Source organism: Myxine glutinosa, chromosome 8 (assembly GCF_964187855.1).
Source record: "Myxine glutinosa chromosome 8, kmMyxGlut1.1, whole genome shotgun sequence".
Classification (NCBI taxonomy): Eukaryota; Metazoa; Chordata; class Myxini; order Myxiniformes; family Myxinidae; genus Myxine; species Myxine glutinosa.
This window is the reverse complement of record NC_136268.1, coordinates 46,539,018-46,563,005: the sequence shown is the minus strand read 5'-3', so window position 1 is coordinate 46,563,005 and position 23,988 is coordinate 46,539,018. Positions and strand designations below refer to the sequence as shown.

Here is a 23,988-nt window from a genome sequence, read left to right as displayed (position 1 = left end):
TGGAAATATTATGGTTTGGGGCAGCTTTGCTGCATCAGGGCCTGGGCAGCTCACCATCATAGTATCCACTATGAATTATTCATTGTACCAGAGGGTGCTTGAGGATAATGTGAGGCCATCTGTCGGAAAGTTGAAGCTCAACCGAAGGTGGACCTTGCAACATGACACTGACCCAAAACATACCAGTAAATCCACCAAGGAATGGCTGAAAAGAAAGAAATGGAGGGTTCTGGAATGGCCAAGTCAAAGCCCAGATCTAAATCCCATCGAGATGTTGTGGGGGGATTTGAAAGGAGCTGTGCATGCAAGAAACCCCTCAAACATCGCACAGCTGAAAGAATTCTGCATGGAGGAGTGGGCAAAAATTTCTCCCAGTCGATGTCAGAGACTGGTGGACAGTTATAAGAAACGCCTACTTGAGGTTGTTTCTGCCAAAGGGGGCAAAACCACCTATTAGAGCCAAGGGTGTACTTACTTTTTCGACATGCGACTATCTATGTTTATTTAAATTATACAATGGACTACAAAATGTAAATGTTTCATGATATTTGTTATATTATATCACCTTTATCTATCAATATTGTTGAAATGAAGATCAAATAGCTGTATGTTGAAATATGTTGGAAAAGTCAAAACTTTACATTGGGTGTACTTACTTTTTCACGTGACTGTATTTGTCTGTGTGCTCTGAAGCAAGCTAGTCAAATAGACCTTCCTGTCAAACGATAACTTTTTCTTCCATTCGCTGTCGACTCTTCACCGCTTTAGTGGTGTTTTGGTGTTTTCATATGAATTGACAATAAAAAAATCATAAAAAGCTCTATTTAGTTTGGCTTTTTATTTTTGTCATTTTATTTTCACTTAAACTTAACTTTATGTTAATTTCATTTGTTATATTATTTTATTTTCATGCGTGCATACATGTGTTGATGTATTCCATTTGAGCCAGATTCTGATGGTGAAGGGGGTGCCTTTGATTACGATCATGAGATCTCACTCGAGTTGCAGCGCCAGAAACTTCAGCGAGAACTGTTGCGCTTGGAACAGGAACGCGAGAATGAGGAGAGAGAAGAACTGGTCATTCAAAAGCAGGTCTGCATCGCGTGTGCTTATGTGCTTGAGAGAGAGACTCAAGAATGTCCATGGCTCCCACTTCCCATTATATGAGGTTGATAAAAAAGCAAACCAGGTAAAGATTTTGTTACATATCAGGAGGTGGCTGCCACGTTGTAAAGGATACATTATCCGAGTACAGCATCCAATTCCAAGTGAAACTCCAAAGAGTGAACAAAAATGGTGTTTTTCTGTCCGAGGGTTCATCTACCGATATGACAAGTTCTTACAATGAGGATGTATGAACTTTCCAAGGGGGCAAAACGTCCGTCTTTTCTCCACATTTTACTTTGACTTTGAATTTTAAACAGGGTTTTTGCAACCAAGTAATCATGTGATATTTTCGTTCACTGTAAAGACTGCTCATGGTTTGTTTGTTTGTTTAATAGCCTGCCCCTTGGCGTGTGTGTGTGTGTGTGTGTGTGTGTGTGTGTGTGTGTGTGTGCGTGTGCGTGTGTGTGCGTGCGTGCCCGCCCGTCCGTCCGTCCGTCCGTCCTGTCTTGTCTGTCCAGACCGAAACTTTTTTCACCATTTGAGCTTTTGTCATCAAATTTTCAAAAAAGCTTTATTATAAGAATACTAGGGCATGCCCGTACGTGGGTGCCCGTTCCTTGCCAAAAAAAAAAAAAAACGCTACCCGTACGCTCTACCCCGCCCGTACGCCCGTACGCCCGTAAACAAAAAAAACAACGCTCTTCGCTTCCGCCCTTCGCTCTGGGAGAAATAATGCGCATAAGAAATCGAGAAATTATTATTTTCTCCGGAAGAAATCGAATTACGAACCGTAATGGCGCACGCGCTCGGCTCGGCTCGCAACAACGCGTTCTGTGATTGGCTGCCGGAAGTGAAGTCTTCACTGTCCGGAAGGTCGCAAATCGCAGTTACGATGAATCGCAAATTAGTTTAATTTAGTTTTAAAACATAGTTTAACGGCAACATAGTTTTCCAACGTGAAATAAATGAATACGCTCTCAAATGTGCCGTCCGAGGCAGAGTCTGTTCGCCACGTTCGGCACACGTGATAGCTCGCTGCTCTCTGATTGGTTGAATCGTTTTTTGGACATAGCTCGGTAACTACTTGTCCGATTAATATGAAACCTTGAAAAGGCACATCCTCGGGTCCCCAGCAATATACCTGGCAAGTTTAAAGTATATCGGACCCGTGGTTGTCGAGAAACAGCGGTCACAGACATATACATACATACATACATACATACATACATACATACATACATACATACATACATACATACACACAGAGATTACTGGAATTATAGATAGATGGAGAAGTCAAATTAATAATTTAGTCAAAAGGTCAACATCACTTAAAATCATCAATTTTTATCCATTTGACCTGAAATGAAAAAAATTGCATATTGGATCACTGAATTGATTTACCAATAAAATGCGAGAAGCCAATTGTTTTTAGGTCATAAGGTCAAAGGTTAATGCCACAATATAGTCAATTTCCATATGATTGACTTGAAATTTGAGCAGGGTTTGCTCTTCTGATCAGGATCTACTCTTCTGATTTGAGCAGGGTTTGTTCCCTACTGATCACTGAAGCCGATTACTTTTGGGGTCAAAAGGTCAAGGTCACCTAATGTCAATTTTCTTCTATTTTTACCTCTGCCACCTGTGTTAGATGGAGGTTGTTTTCACCTCTGTCTGTGTCTGTCTGTCTGTCTGCTTGTGAACAGGATATATCAAAAGTTGTGGGAGGATTCAGACAAAATTTGGTGGAGAAGTTTGGTTTGTGAAAAGGATAGAATAATTTGATTTTGGTGAAGATCCGAATATGTATCCGGATACGAGAATTAAAATTTTTTGATGTGATTCTTCACCATTGAGTGATAGGGCAAAAACGATATTTTGCATGTTATTTTAAAAAGTTGTGGACGACTTATGACAAAACTCGGTGGATGAGTTGGTTTAGCGACGAGAACAAGCCAATTCGATTTTGGTTCAGGTCCAGATCGAGATCCAGGTCTGGCCTATCAGTGGGATGCAAAACATAAACTGTTCAGCTCGGTGGAGATATGCTCTCCACTGAGTGCCGTTCTAGTTTTAGCTGTTTTTGTCATGTTTAGCATACGGAAGAAGAAGAAGTCTGAATACAAAGCGGATGTGGGCGGGCTTTGCATTTTCAGATGCTTTCTAGTTTATTACTTGCAAAATCTAAGATTCGCAAGTATATTTGTTGGTTTGGTCTGTTATTACAAATAAATTATTATTTTTTTCAGATGAAAATATCCAGCCTTCAAAAAAAAAATTTGCCTAATAAAATCCTCAATTTTCATCCAATTGACTTGAAATTTGAATAGCATTTACATATCAGCTAACTGAATTCAACCACCAACTATTTTTGAGATTAGCATAGGCCAAAAGGTCAGCTTAGGCCAAAGGTCAACCATTTCGAATTTCTAAAATCCTCAATTTTCATCGGATTGACTTGAAATTTGAATAGGATTTACATATCAGCTAACTGAATTCAACCACCAACTATTTTTGAGATTAGCATAGGCCAAAAGGTCAGCTTAGGCCAAAGGTCAACAACCATTTCGAATTTCTAAAATCCTCAATTTTCATCCGATTGACTTGGAATTTGAATGCGATATTCATATCAGCAAAATGAATTCAACCACCAACTATTTTTGAGATCAACATAGGCCAAAAGGTCAACATAGGCCAAAGGTCAACCACTTTTTTCAGATTTCTAAAATCCTCAATTTTCATCCGATTGACTTGAAACCTCAATAGTATTTTCATATCAGCTTACTGAAACCAACCACCAACTATTTTTGAGGTCAACTTAGGCCAAAAGGTCAACATAGACCAGATTTCTAAAAGCCTCAATTTTCATCCGATTGACTTGAAATTTCAATTTTATTTTCATATCAGATAACTGAATTCAATCACCAACTATTTTTGAGATCAAAATAGGCCAAAAGTCAACGTAGGCCAAATTTTTAAAATTGACAATTTTCATCCAGTTAACTTAAGTTGAAGAAGATTTGCATATCAGGTCACATAATTCATCCACCAATTATGTGTGAGGTCAAAAGGATGCTCTACCGAGTGCCATTCTACTTTGTTCTCTTTTGCCAAGTGTCGCTCTATGAGTGACTTTTTATTTGTGTGTTTGTGTGTTTGTCTGTCCGCCCACTTATACTTGCGTACAGGTCGCAATTTTAAACCGATCTTCATGAAACTTCACCAAATGGTAGAGTTCATGGTCCAACAAAATCCTATATATGTTTGAGGTCAAAAGGTCAACATAGGCCAAAAGTCGACCACTTTTTTTGAAATTTCTAAAATCCTCAATTTTCATCCGATTGACTTGAAATTTGAATACCATTTACATATCAGCTAACTAAATTCAACCACCAACTATTTTGGAGATCAACATAGGCCAAAAGGTCAACAACCTTTTGGGATTTCTTAAATCCTTAATTTATTATCCGATTGACTTGAAATTTGAATCGGATTAACATATCTGCGAAATAAATTCACCCACCATCTATTTTTGAGATCAAATTAGGTCAAAAAGTCAACATAGGCCAAAAAGGTCAACAACCTTTTCAAATTTCTAAAATCCTCAATTTTCATCCGATTGCCTTGAAATTTGAATATAATTTTCATATCAGCAAACTGAGTTCAACCACCAGCTATTTTTGAGATCATCATCGGCCAAAAGGTCAACATAGGCCTAAGGTCAACCACTTTCTTCGAATTTCTAAAATCCTCAATTTTCATCCGATTGTCTTGAAATCTGAATAGGATTTGCATATCAGGTCACTGAATTCAACCACCAATTATTTTTGAGGTCAAAGGATGCTCTACTGAGTGCCATTCTACTTTGTTCTCTTTTGTCAAGTGTCACTCTGTGAGTGATTTTTCGTTCTGTCTGTCTGTCAGTGACCACACAGGTTGCATTTCTACTCAGATATTCATGAACCAACCACATTGTAGGGCTAGTAAATTGCTAGAAGCCTATTGTTTTTGATGTTCAAAGGTCAAGGTCCCAAAATCGTTAATTGTAATCTGAATGACTATATATTTAATCAGAATTTGAGTATTGGGTCACTGAATTGGTTCACAATCAAAAGCTAGAAACCTATTGTTTTTGAGGGCAAATGGTCAAAGTTGAAGGGTGCCCAAAATCGTCAATTTTCATCCGATTGACTTAAAATTTGAATAGGGTTCGCATATTGTGTCACCAATACCTATTTTTTTGTTTGTTTAGAAGGTCAAAGGGCAAAGTCACAAAATCATCAATTTTCCTCCGATTGACTTGAAATTGGAACATAATTTGCATATTGGGTTACTGAATTGGTTCACCAACTAAAAGCTTGAAGCCTTTTTTTTTGAAGTCCAAAGGGCAAGGTTGCTGTGACTGATTTTGAAAGCACAGATTTATGACTGCTTGTTTGTTTGTTTGTTTGTTCATACAGATGTTGAAGGTAGTGTAGGAGCTGATCAACAAAGAGTATAAGCTTAATCTATTGGTATTGAAGTTGCAGGGAGTAAGCAGGCAGATGACAGGCAGATAAAAGGCAGATAAAGAAGGAAGATTAGTGTAAATGTAAAATGGGAGTGCGCACTATGTTTGACACAATTTCATGACTATCGCAAAGGATATATTAATATATTTGAAGAATTCCTTGAGCTTATCGTCTTCTTTGAGATAAACAAAAATGCAAAGAAACACATTTTCTCATAGCATACTTTACATCTATCTATAACTATACCCAATATATTACGTTGCAACCAATTAACTGACTATCTGATTTAATGACCATCTTTGACCATAATTTGGGCTTTGTTCATCACTGAGAGTTTTGACCTTTTAAGCCTCAGAACCTATCTGAACAGTGTGTCCACAACCTTAGTTTTGTAAAGGTAACTCAATCAGGCAGTACAAGAAAAAAAATTAAAAAACCACCTTTAGAGGCCATTTTTCCCCGCAAAGCGGGGGTTGGCCTTTTTCGGGGACCGTGGTTGTTGTTGTTTTTCGGTCCCCTTTTTGAAGCAATGTTTTACGGCCGGATGCCCTTCCTGCCACCAACCCTTTTTGTCGCCTTTTACGACAAACAGGGAATTACCAGTGAACTGGTACTCAATTAGCCGACCTCGGAAGGATGACAGGCTGAGTCAACCCCCCTGGCGTTAATTCAGCAATTGACCGGGATTCGAACCCAGGATCCTAGGATCCTAAGCTGGCACCCTAGCCGCTAGCCCAACACCAGGTTCACTTTCTTCGTTCTTCCAATTGTTGGTGTATATTTCTTGATATTTCTTTTTATATATTTATTTTCTCTTTTTTTGCAATTGATGGGCCTGTATTTGTTACTGTTTCATTTTCCTGTGCAGCATCTTCTATCTGCACCTGTTTTTGGAAATTATTTGCAAGGTGATTTAGGGATACTTTTTCAGGTTTGTTGTGTTCATGTTTGTTTACAAATTGCATCCGATAGTCTGTTGAGCATTTCACATACTCAGCTAGTCCTACACTCGTCGCTCTGTGCACCTAGTTGAGTTCCATCAGGCCGCTCCCTCCCTCTCGTCTCAGTCTCGGGATGCACTGGTTTTTGTGGAACATTTTGTGGATGGTAAGGAGTTTTCTTGTTTTGATGTCTCACTTGTTGATTTCTGATTGGGCCCAGTTTATTATTCTGCAGCTATATCAGAACGCTGGTACTGCAAGCTGGTTTATGGCTTTGATTTTGTTTCTTTGGGAGAGGTATGTTTTCAGGATCAGCTTCGTTCTACGTCGGTATTCCTTGGCGATTATTTTGCACATTGGTTTGTGACATATTTGGTGTCCCTCCCTCTTCTACTCCGAGGTATTTGTATGATGCTTCGTTTTCTAACTTCTGTATTGTTGTTTGAAGGTCAATTTTTATGTTGTCTGTTTTTGTTGGTTTACCTTGTACAAATGTGCACTTGGCACACCTGTCTAGTCCAAATTCCATTTGAATGTCCTTGGAAAACCGTTTTACTAGTTTTTGTTGTTCTGTCAATTTTTTGTCATTTGACAAGAAGAGTTTTAAATCATCCATGTATGGTAGATGTGTCACCTTTCCTATTTCTTTGGACGTTCGTCTATTGGTTGTTAGGGTGTATCCGTGTCTTTGTTCATTGATGGGGTTACTTAGTCGGTCCAAAGCCAGACAAAACAAAAGGGGGGAAAGACTGTCTCCCTGGAAGATTCCACGCCATATCTTCACATCTGGTATTTCGATATTCCCTTCCGAGTGCTGTAATTCAATGTGGTATTCCAGAGCTCCATTGCTTTTCCAATCAGTTTGATTATTTGGGGATTGATTTTGTATGTTTGTATGCATTTTATCATCCACGAATGTGGGACACTATCAAAAGCTTTCTTATATTCTATCCAGGCGGTGGATAATTTAATAGTTTTTCACATTTTGCAATTTTCAAGTTTGGCCTTGTTCAGTAGTAGGTGGTCAATTGTTCCATAACAACCTCTCTTACATCCCTTTTGTTCTGCCTCTAAACCTCCTTGTTGTGTTCGATGACGGTACATCATTTCTGTGATGATTCCTGCCGCAGTTTGTATGTGGTTGGTCGGCATGTTATCGGCCGGTATTTGTGGGGAAGTTGGGTTTCCTCCGATTTTGGGATGAGAAAGATGCTCACTTCTACGAGCTACTCATCCACTGCCTTTTCCTCTTGCATCGGTTGATAACCTTTTCCTCTTGCATTTTCCTCATCAGGCAGTACAATGAAACTTGAAAACTGTTCTGTACTTTTTGGTCAGACACTTGCCGTGATCTTGGGGAGGTTATCTCGCATTACCAGACATGCACTGAATCCTGACCTTGCATTAAACTTTCATCCTGTTGTTTCGCAGGCAGGGTGATTAATCGACGTGTCCCTTGAATGGACTTTAAACTAGGCATCCTGTCTGCCGGTATTAGTTGTTGGACGTTAAAGATCCCACGGTGTCCTTCGCGGCGAGTAGGCGAGCTATCACTGGCACCATGAACAAATTACAAATTCATTCTCTAACCTACAGGGGGCACTGCATCAGTAGCACAGCTGTCTCCCCAGCAAATTATGCTACCCACAGCCATGTACTGCATATGAAAGAAGAAGAATTTGACATGCCTTACCTGTACTAAATATCAACAGACATGGCATTTAATAGTTCACACCACACACCTTGGATTCTAACTCATCCATGTCACACATGCAGGAACCCTGGCTCACAAACGAGAGCCTTAGTTCATTGTCCTGCATGCATAATTGTTTTTGACAGTGATCGAAGCCTCATGGAGGAGATTACATATAATTCACTTTCAGGACAAAGGCATTAGTGGACATCAGTGCGCATTTTCATGAATTACAAGGATATTAGTAGACAATAAACATACATGTATGGTATATGGGATTTGAGCCTGGGTTCCCTGCTCAGTGCTCATGAGCCAGGAGTTCAGACAGGGACTCGAACAGTCCAACTCTGTTAGAGTTCCCATTCAATTTAATATGCTGGGATTTTTAAGTGCTAAAGTGCTTTTTTAAGTGCTATGGAAGTGCCTTGTTCAGGTGGAATATGTAAATATATGTGAACATTTTCAGGCCTGTGCTATGCAAGGTGGCAATGCAGTCTTTGATAGTTAAGGCCGAGAAAAATATATTTCCGGGTTCTGGTCAGTGCGCGCATCGATTTTGACCCTGCGCGTCAACAATTCTTTTTTTAAAATTTGGTATCGACGTTCGCGCACGGTTCTTCCCTACAAAACTGCGTTTAGATTGTCCAAATCCAACCAGCCGTTCCAAAGATATGAGTAGTTTTGTGTGCCGTGACGTCATGAATCCATTTGGGAAGTTGCATGTGACGTCATCGTCTTAGTCACGTGACCGCTAGGGTGGCAAACATTGCTTCTGCCACCATACGTAATGGCGGCAATTTGAAACTCGTCTCACATATAAATTGCCCCCTACACGATGGTAAAGAGTTGTTGTCCTGTCGGATGTACAGCCCGATTTCATAAGGGATTGGGCTTGTCATTCTACCGTTTTCAGGATGACAAAACGCTAAAACCGATTCATAGCTGCCTTGAATGCAGCTCTCAGGTGAGAATATGGCTCATGAGGTTGTCACCTTCGCTCGCGAAGCGAAAATCAGGATTAGGCATTTGGTTACGTACATGTGGAGTGCGTATGGCGTACGTGTGGCGTACTTGTGGAGTGTGTGGCGTACTTGTGGAGTGTGTGTGGACTGTGGAGTGTGTGTGGCGTACTTGTGGGTCCACACGGGTCCACAGGCAGATGACACAGCCTCAGTTTCTCGCAATACTGCGAAAACGCCTCAACGGGCAAGCTACGGGCGTAAACTGACAGGTCCGTCTGGTCAAACGACAGCTTTCCCGCCATGTTGTTTATGCCACCCAAGATGGCGGCCGGAACCGGTTGCCATGGACGACGCTCACGCGATGCAAGGCCTCTATCGGCTGGATATTGTCATTTATTGAAACGAAGACGTTCTTTGTCGGGTTCGTGTGAAGCAACCAGAAGGCCTAGAGAGCTGCGGGTGGTCTCGTTAGTTAGGCCTGGATCCCATCTCGTTTGTCATGAAGTTGTAAGTGTCTGTGATAATCTGGTGGACTGGGAGAAGAGATCGTGGGAGACCATCGGCCTGTTAGACCACTTGCGCATGCGCAGTGTTGACGCGATGGACGCATTGGAATGTTTAACGGTACGGCGAGGCGATCTCGAGAACGAAATGGCAGTCTAGAATATGCTTGAATAACTTAATGATTTTCAGAATAAATACATTTTAAAATAACCTAAGCTTGTGTTCATTATTTACAAAAAAAAGGCCTACAAGTCCCATTGGCTGTCTTAAATTTCTCTCTGGACGGCGCCACGGCAGATGAGGAGGACCGCAAGGCATGAGGACACAAAAAAACCTCTATATGTGCAATCCATGCTTTTCAAAAAAAAAACAAGAAAAAAAAAAACCGCATCGCCGCATCAATTCTGGAACTTTGGTCTGACCAGAGACCAGCAATATATATTTTTTGGCCTAAATATTGCTTTTGCATTTTTATTGTATATTTTTTAGTTTTTTGTTTGTCTTTTATAAACTATTGCTTGGGATATTGTTCTCAAAAGATGCATTTGAAGCTATATTGTGTAACAGCGTGATATATTACTTTTGCTGTTCTACATGTTCAGGTTTCCCCTGAGAAACATTCTCCGAGTCCCAAGAGTAAAGACAGATCCCCCAAGAGAAGATCCTCCTCACCACCTTCAGTCTCTCGCAAGAAGGACAGAAAAACTCCACGTACACCCTCACCTAACAGTACCTCTGATCGGTAATACAACGATCTTCTTGTACATTTCACTTATACATTGTCTATCCTTTAAATGCTGAGCATTGAAAGCAACACATACCCTATCTAGTCTTTGGTATGACTCGATCAGGCTCAGAATCGTATCACTGATCTCCCAGACTCTGAGCAGATGCTCTAATGACATTGCCCCTGACTCTGGTTAAGTACTGTCGTATGGTTCTTGTATCATTTTTCTATTCAAAGCAGAATTTAGAGTTGTCTCATGTATTTTGTTTACCTTGTTGTTGCTCTTGGAAATTCGTGTGACCAGTAATTTTTATGATTTCCTTTGGGTTGGCTCGAGTGCAGGAGACCTGGGAAGTTTGCTTCAAGAAGAGGTCCGCGAACCCCAAGTCCTCCAGAGCGTGCCGCTGATGATGGCAGCCGCTCAAGCAAGCGCAGTAGAGAGAGAGCTGGGGAGAGAGGAGTAGAAAGGGGGAAGCAGAGTAGGATGGAGCGTGGTCGTGTGCGGGATCGACGTGACAAAAGGTTTGGTTGCTTCTCAATGTTTCATTCTTGTCTTAACCTCTTGCACTTATTCTCTCTCATACTGGCTCTTTTTAATCTATCTATTCATTCATTCATTTGTTGACTTCTTCATCCAAGGTGGCAAACTTCAACGTAGATACAGAACTTTCATGCTGACTGACTCATTGTTGTTCATTTTCCCCTCAAACTTGCTGATCTAATTTTTTGGTTGCTTGTTGCAGGCAGCGAGATAGGTCTCACCCTGAAAGCCCAGATTCTGGCCGGAGAGATATTTCTCCATCACAGTCCAGACCACTCTCTTCTGTCCAACGCTCATTGCGATCTTGGGACCTTCCTTCAGGAACTCGTGAGAAAAATAAAAGTAGTTTATCTGCTGACAACAGCAAGCAAAATCGACGACATACAAGACGAAGAGGTTCAGGCTCCCCATCATCTATTACAGGAAGATCACGCAAACGTACCAGAGAACGGGCAACACGCTTCTCATCACCCTCACCTTGGAGCTCTCCACGATCCTCCCGCCAACGTTCTCGGTCTCCATTGCTTCACCGGATGTCTGGCACATCTCCACAGGGGATGGCACAGCGTAGTGGCCGCAATCGGTCACCTTCACCTTCACCTTCACCTTCAACTTCTACAACAGATCAGCAGAGTGACACCACTTCATCGGGATCGACCGATCAAGAAGATCCAGGCTCATTGTCACCACAGCGTGATCAAGGAGGTCGGAATTTCGCACTTTCGCCAGGACAAGATCATTCCATTTTTAAAACGTCTTCATCTGCTTGTGACTCTCGAACTAAGACAGGAAGGTTGTCCCAATCACCAATAAAGTCGACGGATCGTGACAGTGAATCCAAGCGTTCCTGTCTTGTCACGGTGAAGGATGGAGTCAAGGTACTTTTTCCTTCCTCTGTAATTCATAATATTTACATTTTTGGAGTCTATTTTGTGCCCCATTACCTTAAGAAGTGCAAAACATATTTGCCTTAATTCCTGTTTAATAGAAGTTTGATTCAACAAATGGTAGTCTTTCAGTAGTGCATTCCAGATAGTAAGTGCATGGTACTAATTACGTTAAGCCATCCTATGCCCAATTAATTCCCCAAAATGGGAATTAACGTTCATTGTACAGATTCAGGAAAAAAAACATTTAAAAAGATTTTAAGCATATTTTGATGTTTTAAATAATATACATTGGGGTGCAAAAGTACGAGTCCAATAGGAAATTTATTAATCGAGGCATGATAACCAAATAATTAATTTTAATATGAAACCAAAATCACTTTCAAGGGTTTTCCATGAACTCTTAAAAGGGAACCCAAACGCATTTTTTTTTCCTGAAAACCATTGAAAATGAGTAATCACGGTCTAATTCGAAACGGGAAAAAATTATAATTTTTTTTTACCAATCCCAAAGTGCTGATAAAAGCCCTCGAGTTTCGATTTTCAATTTCGCCAGTGATGTCACACTCAGAACGCTCACCTTGATCCAAATGGCGGTGTACATATTAAAACGGTGCATGTTGAGCTCGGATTCCAATACCGATTCCATCATCATTAGCAACTCTGAAGGTTCTCAGTATGTTGAAACTGATCAGTGAGATTTTGAAGAAACTATTGGTGACAAAATTGGTGATGGAAACGCTTTCGGGGAAATTATGGAGCTATATCATTTTGAGCCTTATGCGAGCGGTTCAGACGGAGATGGCGACAATGGAGGTATTAGAAAAGATGGAAACGCCGGTCGCTTCTTCACTACAGATTGGTAGGTTTGTTTTTTCTGTTCATTTGACGGTTTATAAGTGAAGATAACTGAGAAGGAAGTTGAGGAAGCGATAAAAGCAATAACCACCTTTAGAGGCCATTTTTCCCCGCAAAGCGGGGGTTGGCCTTTTTCGGGCACCGTGGTTGTTGTTTTTGTTGGTCCCCTTTTTGAAGCAATGTTTTACGGCCGGATGCCCTTCCTGCCGCCAACCCTTTTTGTCGCCTTTTACGACAAACAGGGAATTACCAGTGAACTGGTACTCAATTAGCCGACCTCGGAAGGACGACAGGCTGAGTCAACCCCCCTGGCGTTAATTCAGCGATCGACCGGGATTCAAACCCAGGATCCTAGGATCCTAAGCTGGCACCCTAGCCGCTAGCCCAACACCAAGCGATAAAAGCAATGAAGAGTAGAAAAGCGGGATGGCCGACGGGAGTTGTGGGAGATATGTTGAAGGCAGCAGGAAGTTGGGGTGTGAAGAGAATGACAGAGATCTGTAATCTGGTGGTGAAAGAAGGCCGCATTCCAGTGGATTGGGAACTGAGTACCCTCGTCCCTCTATACAAGGGGAAAGGTGACCCTCTGAAGTGTGGCTCGTACCGAGCGATAAAGTTATTGGAGCATGAAATTAAGGTATTGGAAAGGGTGTTGGAGAGGAGGATAAGGAAGAAAGTGAAGATCGACGAAATGCAGTTTGGATTTATGCCAGGAAGAGGAACGACAGACACACTCTTTATTGTGAGGCAGTTGCAGGAGAAATACATGGAGAAGAGAAAGAAGTTGTTTCTTGGGTTTGTTGATCTGGAGAAAGCATTCGATAGGGTTCCATGCAAAGTATTGACATGGGCATTGAGGAAGTTAGGAGTGGAGGAATGGTTGATCAGAGTAATGATGGCAATGTACAAAAGAGCGCGCACAGCTGTAAGGACGAAGGACGGGAACAGTGGTGAGTTTGAGGTGAAGGTGGGAGTGCATCAGTGGTCGGTACTAAGTCCACTACTATTTGTAGCTGTGATGGAGGTGCTGGCTCAGAACGTAAAGGAGGGTTTACCGTGAGAGTTGTTGTATGCAGATGATCTGGTGTTGATTGCGGAAAGTATGGATGGACTGAAAGAAAAGATGAACAAGTGGAAGGAATGTATGGAGACAAAAGGTCTGAAGGTGAATATCGGAAAGACGAAAGTGATGGCAAGTGGTAAAGCATGTGGTGAGGAGGAAAGAACTGGGAAGTGGCCCTGTGCTGTGTGTAGGAAGGGTGTCGGAGTGAACTCCATTCAATGTACAATGTGCGCTGAGTGGGTTCATCAAAAATGTAGTGGTCTGAGAGGGTCATTAACCAGTGTGGCAGCTACATTCAAATGTAAGGTGTGCACAGAGGGAGCTGCAGATGGAGGAAATGTTGAGTTGGATCTTGGAGACAGCGTGAAGCTGGAAGGTGTGAAAACATTTTGTTACCTCGGAGACATGCTGAATGGAGAAGGTGGATCAGACTCGGCAACGGTTGCTGGAGTGAGATGTGCATGGAAGAAGTTTCGGGAACTGAGTGGCGTGCTGATGAGGAGGGGAGTATCGTTGAAGCTGAAGGGAAAGGTGTATACTGCATGTGTGAGAAGTGTTATGATTTATGGGAGCGAGACATGGGTAATGAATGTAGAGCAGCAACGAAGGTTGGAAAGGGTGGAAATGCGAATGGTTCGATGGATGTGCGGAGTATCGTTGAGAGAGAGGAAGACAAATGATGAATTGTGAAAGATGATGGGAATAGAGCCTGTGATTGATGCTGTGAAGAGGAACAGGTTGAGATGGTTTGGTCATGTGTTGAGGAAGGATGAAAGTGACTGGTGGAGAAGAGTGATGGAAATGAATGTAGAAGGAAGTGGAGGACGGGGAAGACCGAGAAAGACTTGGCTAAAGATGGTGGAAGAAGAAATGCGGGCAAGGGGGTTAACAAGGAGAGATGTAGAAAATAGGGCAAAATGGAGAAGATTGTCATGGGGACCGCAAGGCTAACCCCCGCTCTAGCAGGAAAAATGGCCTTTAAAATGCATGTTGTTGTGTTGTTGTATTTGACGGTTTATAGGGGATTTTGTATTCATTGATAAATCAGTTATATTACTCCAGCAGAAACACCCCTTCATCATCTGACAGTCGACACCACCCAGGCACACTCGGACACCGCAGACAAAATGGGCGACAAATGCTTTGTCCTACCAACGCAGGTGTCCAGAATGTTACTGTATCGTTCCGTTTCATACTTTCCCGTCAAGATGCCATTTGTGTTTGTGGTCATGTCCATGCCTTGTCTGTGTGTGTCGTGCAGTCTCCGTGCTGTGTCATGTCTGCACTGTGCTGTGCCGAGTGGTGTCCGTGTATGTTGTACCATGCCATGTCGTGACACGTCCGTGCTCTATCGTGTCGTGTTGATGTCCCACCCCAGTGAAGGGGGGAGTGATGCTCGGAGGTGGGTGGCGATAGGTATTGTCAGGGTGATGGTTGATGGGGGATTGTGGGTGGATGGTGTAGGTGGGGGTGTGGAGTGTTGGGTGGGTATTATGGGAGTGATGGTTGAGTGTGGGTTGGTATTGTGAGGGTGATGGTTGATGGGGGATTGTGGAGGGGCCAGTGGTGCTGAAATGGTCTTAAAGTTTCGAGCGACAGCTCTTTCTTCTGCTTAATAGTGAGGATGGCATCCTCTCTCAATCATGGTGGATAACCACAAGATCTAGCCATCTCTGTTGTTTCAGAAGTTCTCTGTAGAATGTTCCTCGCACAAAAGTGAGCGTCTTGTCGGCTCGCCAGATCCACACTCGGATATTTCAGATAAATCTCATCCAATTTCTGGCACACTTAAAGTCCTTCGGCGATTGGTGTAGCATGAAACAATCTCGGTTTGTATTACTACAACCTCCAAGGACGTATCGACTGGGCATATTTGTGTGATGTCATCTGAGTATGATGTCATGGCTAAGTGTGAAGAGTAAGAAGAAGACGATTTCTACTTTTAATCGCAAACTTACCTCGTTTTTAAATTGCAAATCGAAAACGACACATCATATCTATTTTGTAGGTCACATCATATGTATTTTGTAAGTGATAGATTGGCAGCGAGGTTGTCTGAGTGTCTGGGTTCCTCTTTAAGGATATAACAACAGGCATTTAAGGCCATTTTCCCTGCTAGAGTGGGGGATGGCCTTGCGGGCCCCATGACAATCTTCTCCATTTTGCCCTATTTTCTACATCTCCCCTTGTTAACCCCCTTGCCCGCATTTCTTCTTCCACCACCTTTAGTCAAGTCTTTCTCGGTCTTCCCCGTCCTCTACTTCCTTCTACATTCATTTCCATCACTCTTCTCACCCAGTCACTTTCATCCTTCCTCAACACATGACCAAACCATCTCAACCTGTTTCTCTTCACAGCATCCATCACAGGCTCTATTCCCATCATATTTTGCAATTCATCATTTGTCTTCCTCTTTCTCAACGATATTCTGTCCATCCACCGAACCATTCACATTTCCACCCTTTCCAGCCTTTTTTTGCTGCTCTACGTTAATTACCCATGTCTCACTCCCATAAATCATAACACTTCTCACACATGTAGCATACACCTTTCCCTTCAGCTTCAACGACACTCCCCTCCTCGTCAGCACGCCACTCAGTTCCCGAAACTTCTTCCATGCACATCTCACTCTAGCAACCATCGCCGAGTCTGATACACCTTCTCCATTCAGCATGTGTTCTGGGTAGAAAAAATCCCCTTTAAGGATATAAAACCACCGTTTAGAGGCCATTTTTCCCCGCAAAGCGGGGGTTGGCCTTTTCGGGGACCGTGGTAGTTGTTGTTTTTTGGTCCCCTTTTTGAAGCAATGTTTTACGGCCGGATGCCCTTCCTGACGCCAACCCTTTTTGCCGCCTTCAACGACAAACAGGGAATTACCAGTGAACTGGTACTCAATTAGCCGACCTCGGAAGGATGACAGGCTGAGTCAACCCCCCTGGCATTAATTCGGCGATCGACCGAGATTCGAACCCAGGATCCTAGGATCCTAAGCCGGCACCCTAGCCGCTTATCCTGTTGTTATATCCTTTAAGGATACTAGGGCATGCCCGTACGTGGGTGCAATGCCCGTACGTGGGTACGTGGGTACGTGGGTGCGAGTACGGTGACAATCCCCCCCCCCCCCTCTATTTACATGAAATGGTTTGGTCCATGAAATGTTTTGGTCCATTCGCAACGCCAAAGCGAACGGCGAACGGCTTGCGAGTACAGTGACAATCCCCCCCCCTCTATTTACATGAAATGGTTTGGTCCATTCGCAACGACCACAGAACCCCCCCCCCTCTATTTACATGAAATGGTTTGGTCCATTCGCAACGCCAAAGCGAACGGCGAACGGCTAAATCGCCATAGCTCGGTAACTACTTGTCCGATTAATTTCAAACCTTGAAAAGGCACATCCTCGGGTCCCCAGCAATATACCTGGCAAGTTTAAAGTATATCGGACCCGTGGTTGTCGAGAAACAGCGGTCACAGACATACAAACATACAAACACACACACAGAGATTACTGGAATTATAGATAGATAACAACACTTATTATAATAGGAAAAATATAATCTGTCTTTACGTAAAATCAATAACCAGTGTGATGCCCTTTTGCCTTGATATTAACCTCAACTCCATTTGGGATTGATTTAATTCGTGTATCGATTATGTTTGAAGCAACATTTCCCAACAATGTTGTAATGCACTCCAGAGCATAGTCCGACTGCTCACATAAATTATATCTTTCTCTCAAATGTATTCAACCTTCATTTATTCGTTTAAGACAAAGTGTCAGTCAATAAGAACTTTGATAAATTAAAGAATATGGATACATGACTTCAATAATATGACAAATTTGTGTTTGAGGTCATGATTTTAGAAAGCTTAGTTATAATAGGAAATTAAATAGTAGAATAGACTGATTTAAATGGACTTGTATTTTTGCACATTTCTGTAGTTGCCGAACTAGCTTCCCTGGGGACTAATCCTCCTCAGAGGATTTGTGCTCCTCGACAACGTAATGCTGTAGTTATCTCATATCCTGGCTGTAGGAGGTGGCCATTCTGGGTTAGCCAATGGGCAACACTTATCTGAATGCAAAGTGCGTAGATGTGGGATTTGCAATTAAAAACTCATCCTATATTCGCCACAAACCATATAATGTATTGTACAGGAACGGCTAGATCATACAAATTAAATGAAACCAAATAATTACCCTCGCCTGAGGAGAGGGCATTGCATTTGAGTCCGTTTGTTTGTCTGTCTGTCTGTCTGTCTGTCTGTTTGTTTGTTTGTCTGCACAGAATAAATATTTTCTCTGCAACCGTTGATGCGATTGACGGGAAATTTTCACTATAGGAGCAACTCCACCTATATAATTTTTAAAATGATTATTATGACGTCATATGTCACGTGGTATGGGGGCCATCTTGGAAAAACCGAAAAACTTTGCACCTCTGTATCTCCGAAAGCGCTGAATAGAAAAAAATTGAGAAATGGCTCATTGTAAAGAACTCTCCATGTGGAATAAAATATGTTAATGATGATGTCATAGGTGCCTCCATTATGACGTCATAATTCGACAAGTACAAAACTTAATCCGATCAAGATGAAATTTCTTGAGCATCATGTAGGCATAAATTGGTAGAGAGAGAAAACAATGACGTGACCGTCATTGGTCACATAGTTTGGCCGCCATATTCGTTTTAACATAAAAGCCTTAAAAAAACACTGAAAACACGTCCTGGCGAGGGTCTGCAATCTCTGATTGCTCTTTCTAGTTGCTTCTGTTTTTAACACCTTACCATGAGACTCTCAGGTATACATAATTATGGATGAAAACATCCAGTTACAGACACACCACAACAAATCGTAAATAAGTGGTTAGATCTTAACAAATCAAACATCTGTACATTACTTAACAGCAGTAGAATTATGATCAATACTTAAAAACATCAACAACTGAAAGAAAGAAGTTTGGCCAATCGTTAACAGATTAATGGAAGAGGATGACCAAGAGGAACTCCCAATCCAACACATGGAAGCAATTCTGGACATGATTGTCCATAGAAAAACAAGGAACCACCTTTAGAGGCCATTTTTCCCCGCAGGGCAGGTTGGCCTTTTTGGGCACTGTGGTCCCCTTTTAGAAGCAATGTTTTATGGCTGTCCTTCCTGCCGCCAACCCTTTTAGTCGCCCCCTTGCGACACACAGGGAATTACCAGTGAACTGGTACTCAATTTGCCGACCTCGGAAGGATGACAGGTTAAATCAACCCCCCCTAGTGTTAATTCAGCGATCAATCGGGATTCGAACCCAGGATCCTAGGATCCCAAGCCGGCACCCTAACCGCTAAGCCGACACCAGGCTAATGATTGACCATAAAATGTACAAAGAGAAACCTAAAGAAGATAATCATAGAAGACAATGACATCATCAAAATTATGTTTGCTAACAAAGGGGTGCAAATGATCAATATAAAGAAAATACTTCAACAGAAGGAAGTGTGGAGTAAACTTCCAGAAACAATACAGCAGAGAGAGCGACCAAGGGTTGTGTACACTTTGGTAAATACAAATAGCGGAAAAATCTTTAACTACAAGGAAACTGTGCAATCTATAGATGTAGAGGATTGGTTAAATAATACACATCATTGTAATTGTGAACATTCCATATTTAAAGATCCACATCATAAACACATTATCACAGGTGATCTCTGAATTGTGAAAGATAGAAAATTACGTGCATTACTTACAAAAGGACCAAATTATAGAGAAAATAAAAGTATTAACTGGAATAAAACAACAGAACTTACAATGATAGGACTGAGGGAATGGATTAGAGAACAAATTGAAAAACAAAAAATACCAAACACACAAATTACTTTATGGTTGGAGGAGGTAGAGAAACATATAAAAGGGAGAGTTGTTGATTTGAAAAGAAAAGTTCAAATCAATAAATCCGAAGGTAATTTTAAACGATCCAGACACGTGTGATTATTTAAGGCAGCTTCAAACACAATATGTTATTGTTCTAATTGATAAAGCAAATAATAATGTCGCATTTGTCTGCAAAACATTCTACATTCAAACATTTGTAAGAATTGGGCCTATAGACTGGACTTTCAAAGATCTACAAAATAAGTAACGATAATAAAATAGACTTGCTACAACATCATATATAAAATCACTTAAAAACAAGAAGACTGTTAGTTCTGGATAAACACCATAAATTGCTGTTCATTTACTGGATCCCAAAACATGCACAAAAACCCTTGTAAGATGAGGTTCATCATCACATGTAGAGAATGTAGTTTGAAATTATTGTCGGGTAGTATTACAGGGGCGATAAAACTAATCTATAAATGTTTTAAAAACTACCATGAAAGGGCGAGGTTTTATTCTTGTTTTAAATTCCAAACTGTTTGAGCCTCTGAATTTCACAGGCTGAATATTTATTTGCAGGGTGGTGCCCGAGAAGAAATGACCTTGACGAAACAGGCGGTTGAAGCAAAGAAGGTATTGTCAAGCACAGCAATGGTTATTGCACCCTCCAAGCGAACCGCACAAGATAAGCTTGAGGATTTCAGGAGTTGGTCAGGGTCACCAGTGGCACGGCGTTCTGGTGCTGGTCGCTGGTCAGAGTCCCCGTTACCAGATATTTCGGATCACAAAGAATGTCCGAAGGCGGGTTTTGCAATGAAGAGCAGGAAACCTAAGCATTCTCCGCCTGGAGGTAACTATCATGCTTTAAGTTATTTATCTGTTGCAATAATTTTCTATTACCCTGGATGAATATATAAGCATTTAACAAAATGCTAAAATGTACAAGATGCAAATATACTGTCTAATAGGTATTTTGCACACGCCGGAAGGATGAAGCCTTGACTCCATAACAATACATTTAATAAATGGCCGTGTGCTCTGAAGATGGAATAATCGAACAGTCCAACCTGAAATGTTGACTAACTTTGTCTTTTTGCAGGAAAGCAACGTAACACCACAAACATTTTGCGGTCTCCAACCTCAAAGCGTGGGATGGCACAGCGAGCTGCTCAAAAGCAATTGCCTCCTGCTTCCTTAATCACCTGCGGTGCAAAGAAGTCTCAGTCTCCTTCTCCTCCACCACCACCGCCTCCTCCACCTCTCCGACGCAGCAAGTGAGAGATAAATTAAACTGCTGCTGCTGTTTCTATGATCATTAATTAATAATTGTCTCCATTAGGGGCTTGGAGTAATTTGTTCCAACTGTAACGTCTTCTTTATCACCTCTGGTAACCAATGTGACGTCATCACAATATTTCTGAGTGGATTCTGTGCATATGTACATTTGATGCATTGTTAAACCCTTTGTTTATATGTAGAGACAAATACTTTTGGATAAGATCACCCTATACGCAACATCAAATAAGCTACATTCACCCAGTGAGGAGGACACTGAATGAGCCTCCCATATGTTATGGGTTCAAACACAGGAATACGAGGTGATTGGATTCTAACATTCTGCAAACCGAGTTAGTTTTGGGCGAATTAACACATTGTTGGTGCTCATTAATGAACTTCAGGAAGGGTTTAGTATGTCTAGAATCCCTATATACTAGAATTAGCGGCAACTTGCAATTAAACGCCATTTTGTATCCATTGAATGTAGCGCATTGAAGCGTAATTTGTCCGTTTTCTAATCAAGCTGTCTTTCTATGCGTGCAAAAGGAAGATTATATTTCTTATATTAGGTCCAGAACCTCGATTCCGTGACCATTTTCTGGCTAGTAAGGTTTGACGATTGATTTGACTTCTATGGAAGTTATATAAAAAAATTAGCACCCATGTCCCTCCCAAAAATCCCGGCATTTTTTCCAAGATGACCGTCGGCGCCATCCAAGTTTTGCCAAGATGGTAAAAGTCGACCATGAGGATTCCGAATCTGACATTGGTTTGACATAACATCATTTTGACCCAGGAATCCAAGATGGCCACCATCCGGTAGAGCGAAAACGTAATGTAATGCAAACTACATTCATAGGGATCTCTTGCATTAAAGTAATTGATGAATGAATGAAAGTAACTAAACTCGCACTTCAAAAACAATTCTTTTAATGGCTGTAACGTGAACAGTTTTCAAATGAAACCACTGATGACATATCAACAGAAATCATTTTACACTTTTTGGCCATGGTTTGTAGAAAACTGACCACAACACAATTGAAACACATTAATGAGTTACCATGTCGGCTTTTGTGTAAACTGGTGAATCAATGAGATTGATAGGTGGTCAGTCTGAATCAGAGCATTCTGCCTCACTGTAGTCTGAATCATCATCTGCAGAGCGACGAATCCCCCCTGTTCTCAGCATCATCTCCTTCCTCCTTGTCATCTTCCCCACTCTCTTTGGCTGTCCCTGGTGCAGGTAGATGCGTCGGGAGGGCAGGTCGGGTGTGGCGGACAGGGCGACAGCGACCGCCTACCAGCTCCCAGCCATGTCCGAGTGGCGAGGGGTGGTGCTTCAGGGAGGGATGGTGGGAAAGATACGCCAAATAGTTTGCAGTTGAGGCAGTGTTGACGTAGGCTATCTGCATCTGGAGGGAGACTGATGAATGCTTTGTTCTTCAGTGTCCACCTCGCTGCGTGGGCCTCAGCCATGGTGCTGCTCTTTTTGTCACCACAGATGACATCTCTTGTGAACTGGAAGAGCTCCTCTAGAACCTCCTCCTCGAGGTCAATGCTATCTCCGCACCGTGACAGCTGCCGCCGGGCCACAGGGCTTTTCGTCACCCGGTCATACATCGACTCCTTACCCTTGCCGTAGAAACCTGAATTGGCATCACAGCCTGTCATACAATGTCATACATACCTGTCATCACAGCTGCACAATGCAGTCTGCCATCTCGTCAGTCACCAGGCCACGGCAGAAGACCATCTCCTTCTTCCTATTTATATAGAGTAATCCGGGGAGCTGGTGCGAGATGGCTGCTGCCGCGACATAGGCATCGGTGTCAGCGGCATCAATTACAACGGGGCCACTGTAGCCTGACTCGCGGAGAACTGCGTATGTGGAGAAGAGGACAGTATCAGCCTCTGACTGGTTAAAGCTGTAGTTCTCCATTGGCTGCTGGGTTAACAAGTTGGTGCAGTAGGAGCCGACAGAGTAGACCATCTCAACATCAACACTCTGTGCAAGGTCTGTCACGTAGTTGCATATCAGTTTTTGCAGTCGCCCCTTGTTGCTCATGCTACACAGCAATGTTTTGAATGCTTGGGCAGAAGGGAAGGAGTCGTTCAATTTCATGTAGGTGTTGGGGATATGTGCCTTACCCTGTACTCGTAGGTCTCGCTCGTTATCTTTAGTTGAGTATGTTGCATCGGATGGGTCGTTCACACATATGATACGTTCAGCATCACCATGGCAGGCAAGGATGATAGATGACACCTTATGGGATGTGTTTGATTGACTGGACGTCAACCCTGAGCCGCTCGGCCACGTTGCGCACCAGTTGCTCACTGCTGACACCGATGGAGGAGAGCGCTGCTTCCACATAGGAACCACCCCCGGACGTATCATAGACTAGGTCGCTCTGGTTCCTCTGAGGGCGGGTGTGGAAGCCGATCTTGCCCTCAAACTCTCGGGTTAGGATATCTTTGATAAAGGAAGACAGGACGCTGGGTGTTGGGAAGCCATACCGAGAAATGATAGAACTGTAGTCTTTGAGGAGACTCTGCAGTGACCTTAGCTCATGTTCCTCAAAGATAACTGTTCTGGTGTGGTCAAAGAAGATAGTCTGAGCTTTACGGATATTGACATTGTGCATGCGTGGGAGTTTGTCATCTTCACTCATTTTCTGGTAACAACGTACATATTTCAACCAGCATTTGTTGTGATATCGGATCTCAATCGCGTAGGGCTGATCAGCTGCACAATCGATCAAACAGTTGATTCTATCTTGCATGCTCTGATCTTCCAGGACCACCGTGTGGCTCTTGAAAGCCGCCCATGCATGATCGTACGAAATCAGGGACAGCTTTGTTTCTGGGTGCTTGGGCGACTCCGGTTTACAGCACCAGACACATTTTGTTTTTTCATGTATCAGCCCTTGAACGCTCGATCGCATCTGCTTTCCAAGTGGATCGGCAGCTGGTGGCAAAGCCTCAGACATAGACAAAGACTGAGCTTGGCATTCCTCGACCTCTCGTTTTATCTGCCTTGTCTTGGCC

General features: G+C 42.4%; 1 protein-coding gene across 5 annotated transcripts in view; it reads left to right on the top strand.

The window, feature by feature from the left end:
* Positions 1–23,988, top strand: part of LOC137432449 (uncharacterized) — a 74,486-nt gene that overhangs the window by 14,282 nt on the left and 36,216 nt on the right. For all 5 annotated transcript variants that reach the window (XM_068124394.2, XM_068124397.2, XM_068124396.2 and 2 more), the window contains exons 6-11: positions 950–1,092; positions 10,321–10,460; positions 10,788–10,967; positions 11,189–11,864; positions 20,245–20,515; positions 20,765–20,939. In XM_068124394.2, the coding sequence (XP_067980495.2) occupies positions 950–1,092; positions 10,321–10,460; positions 10,788–10,967; positions 11,189–11,864; positions 20,245–20,515; positions 20,765–20,939 (1,585 nt within the window). The remainder of the gene's footprint in view (positions 1–949; positions 1,093–10,320; positions 10,461–10,787; positions 10,968–11,188; positions 11,865–20,244; positions 20,516–20,764; positions 20,940–23,988) is intronic.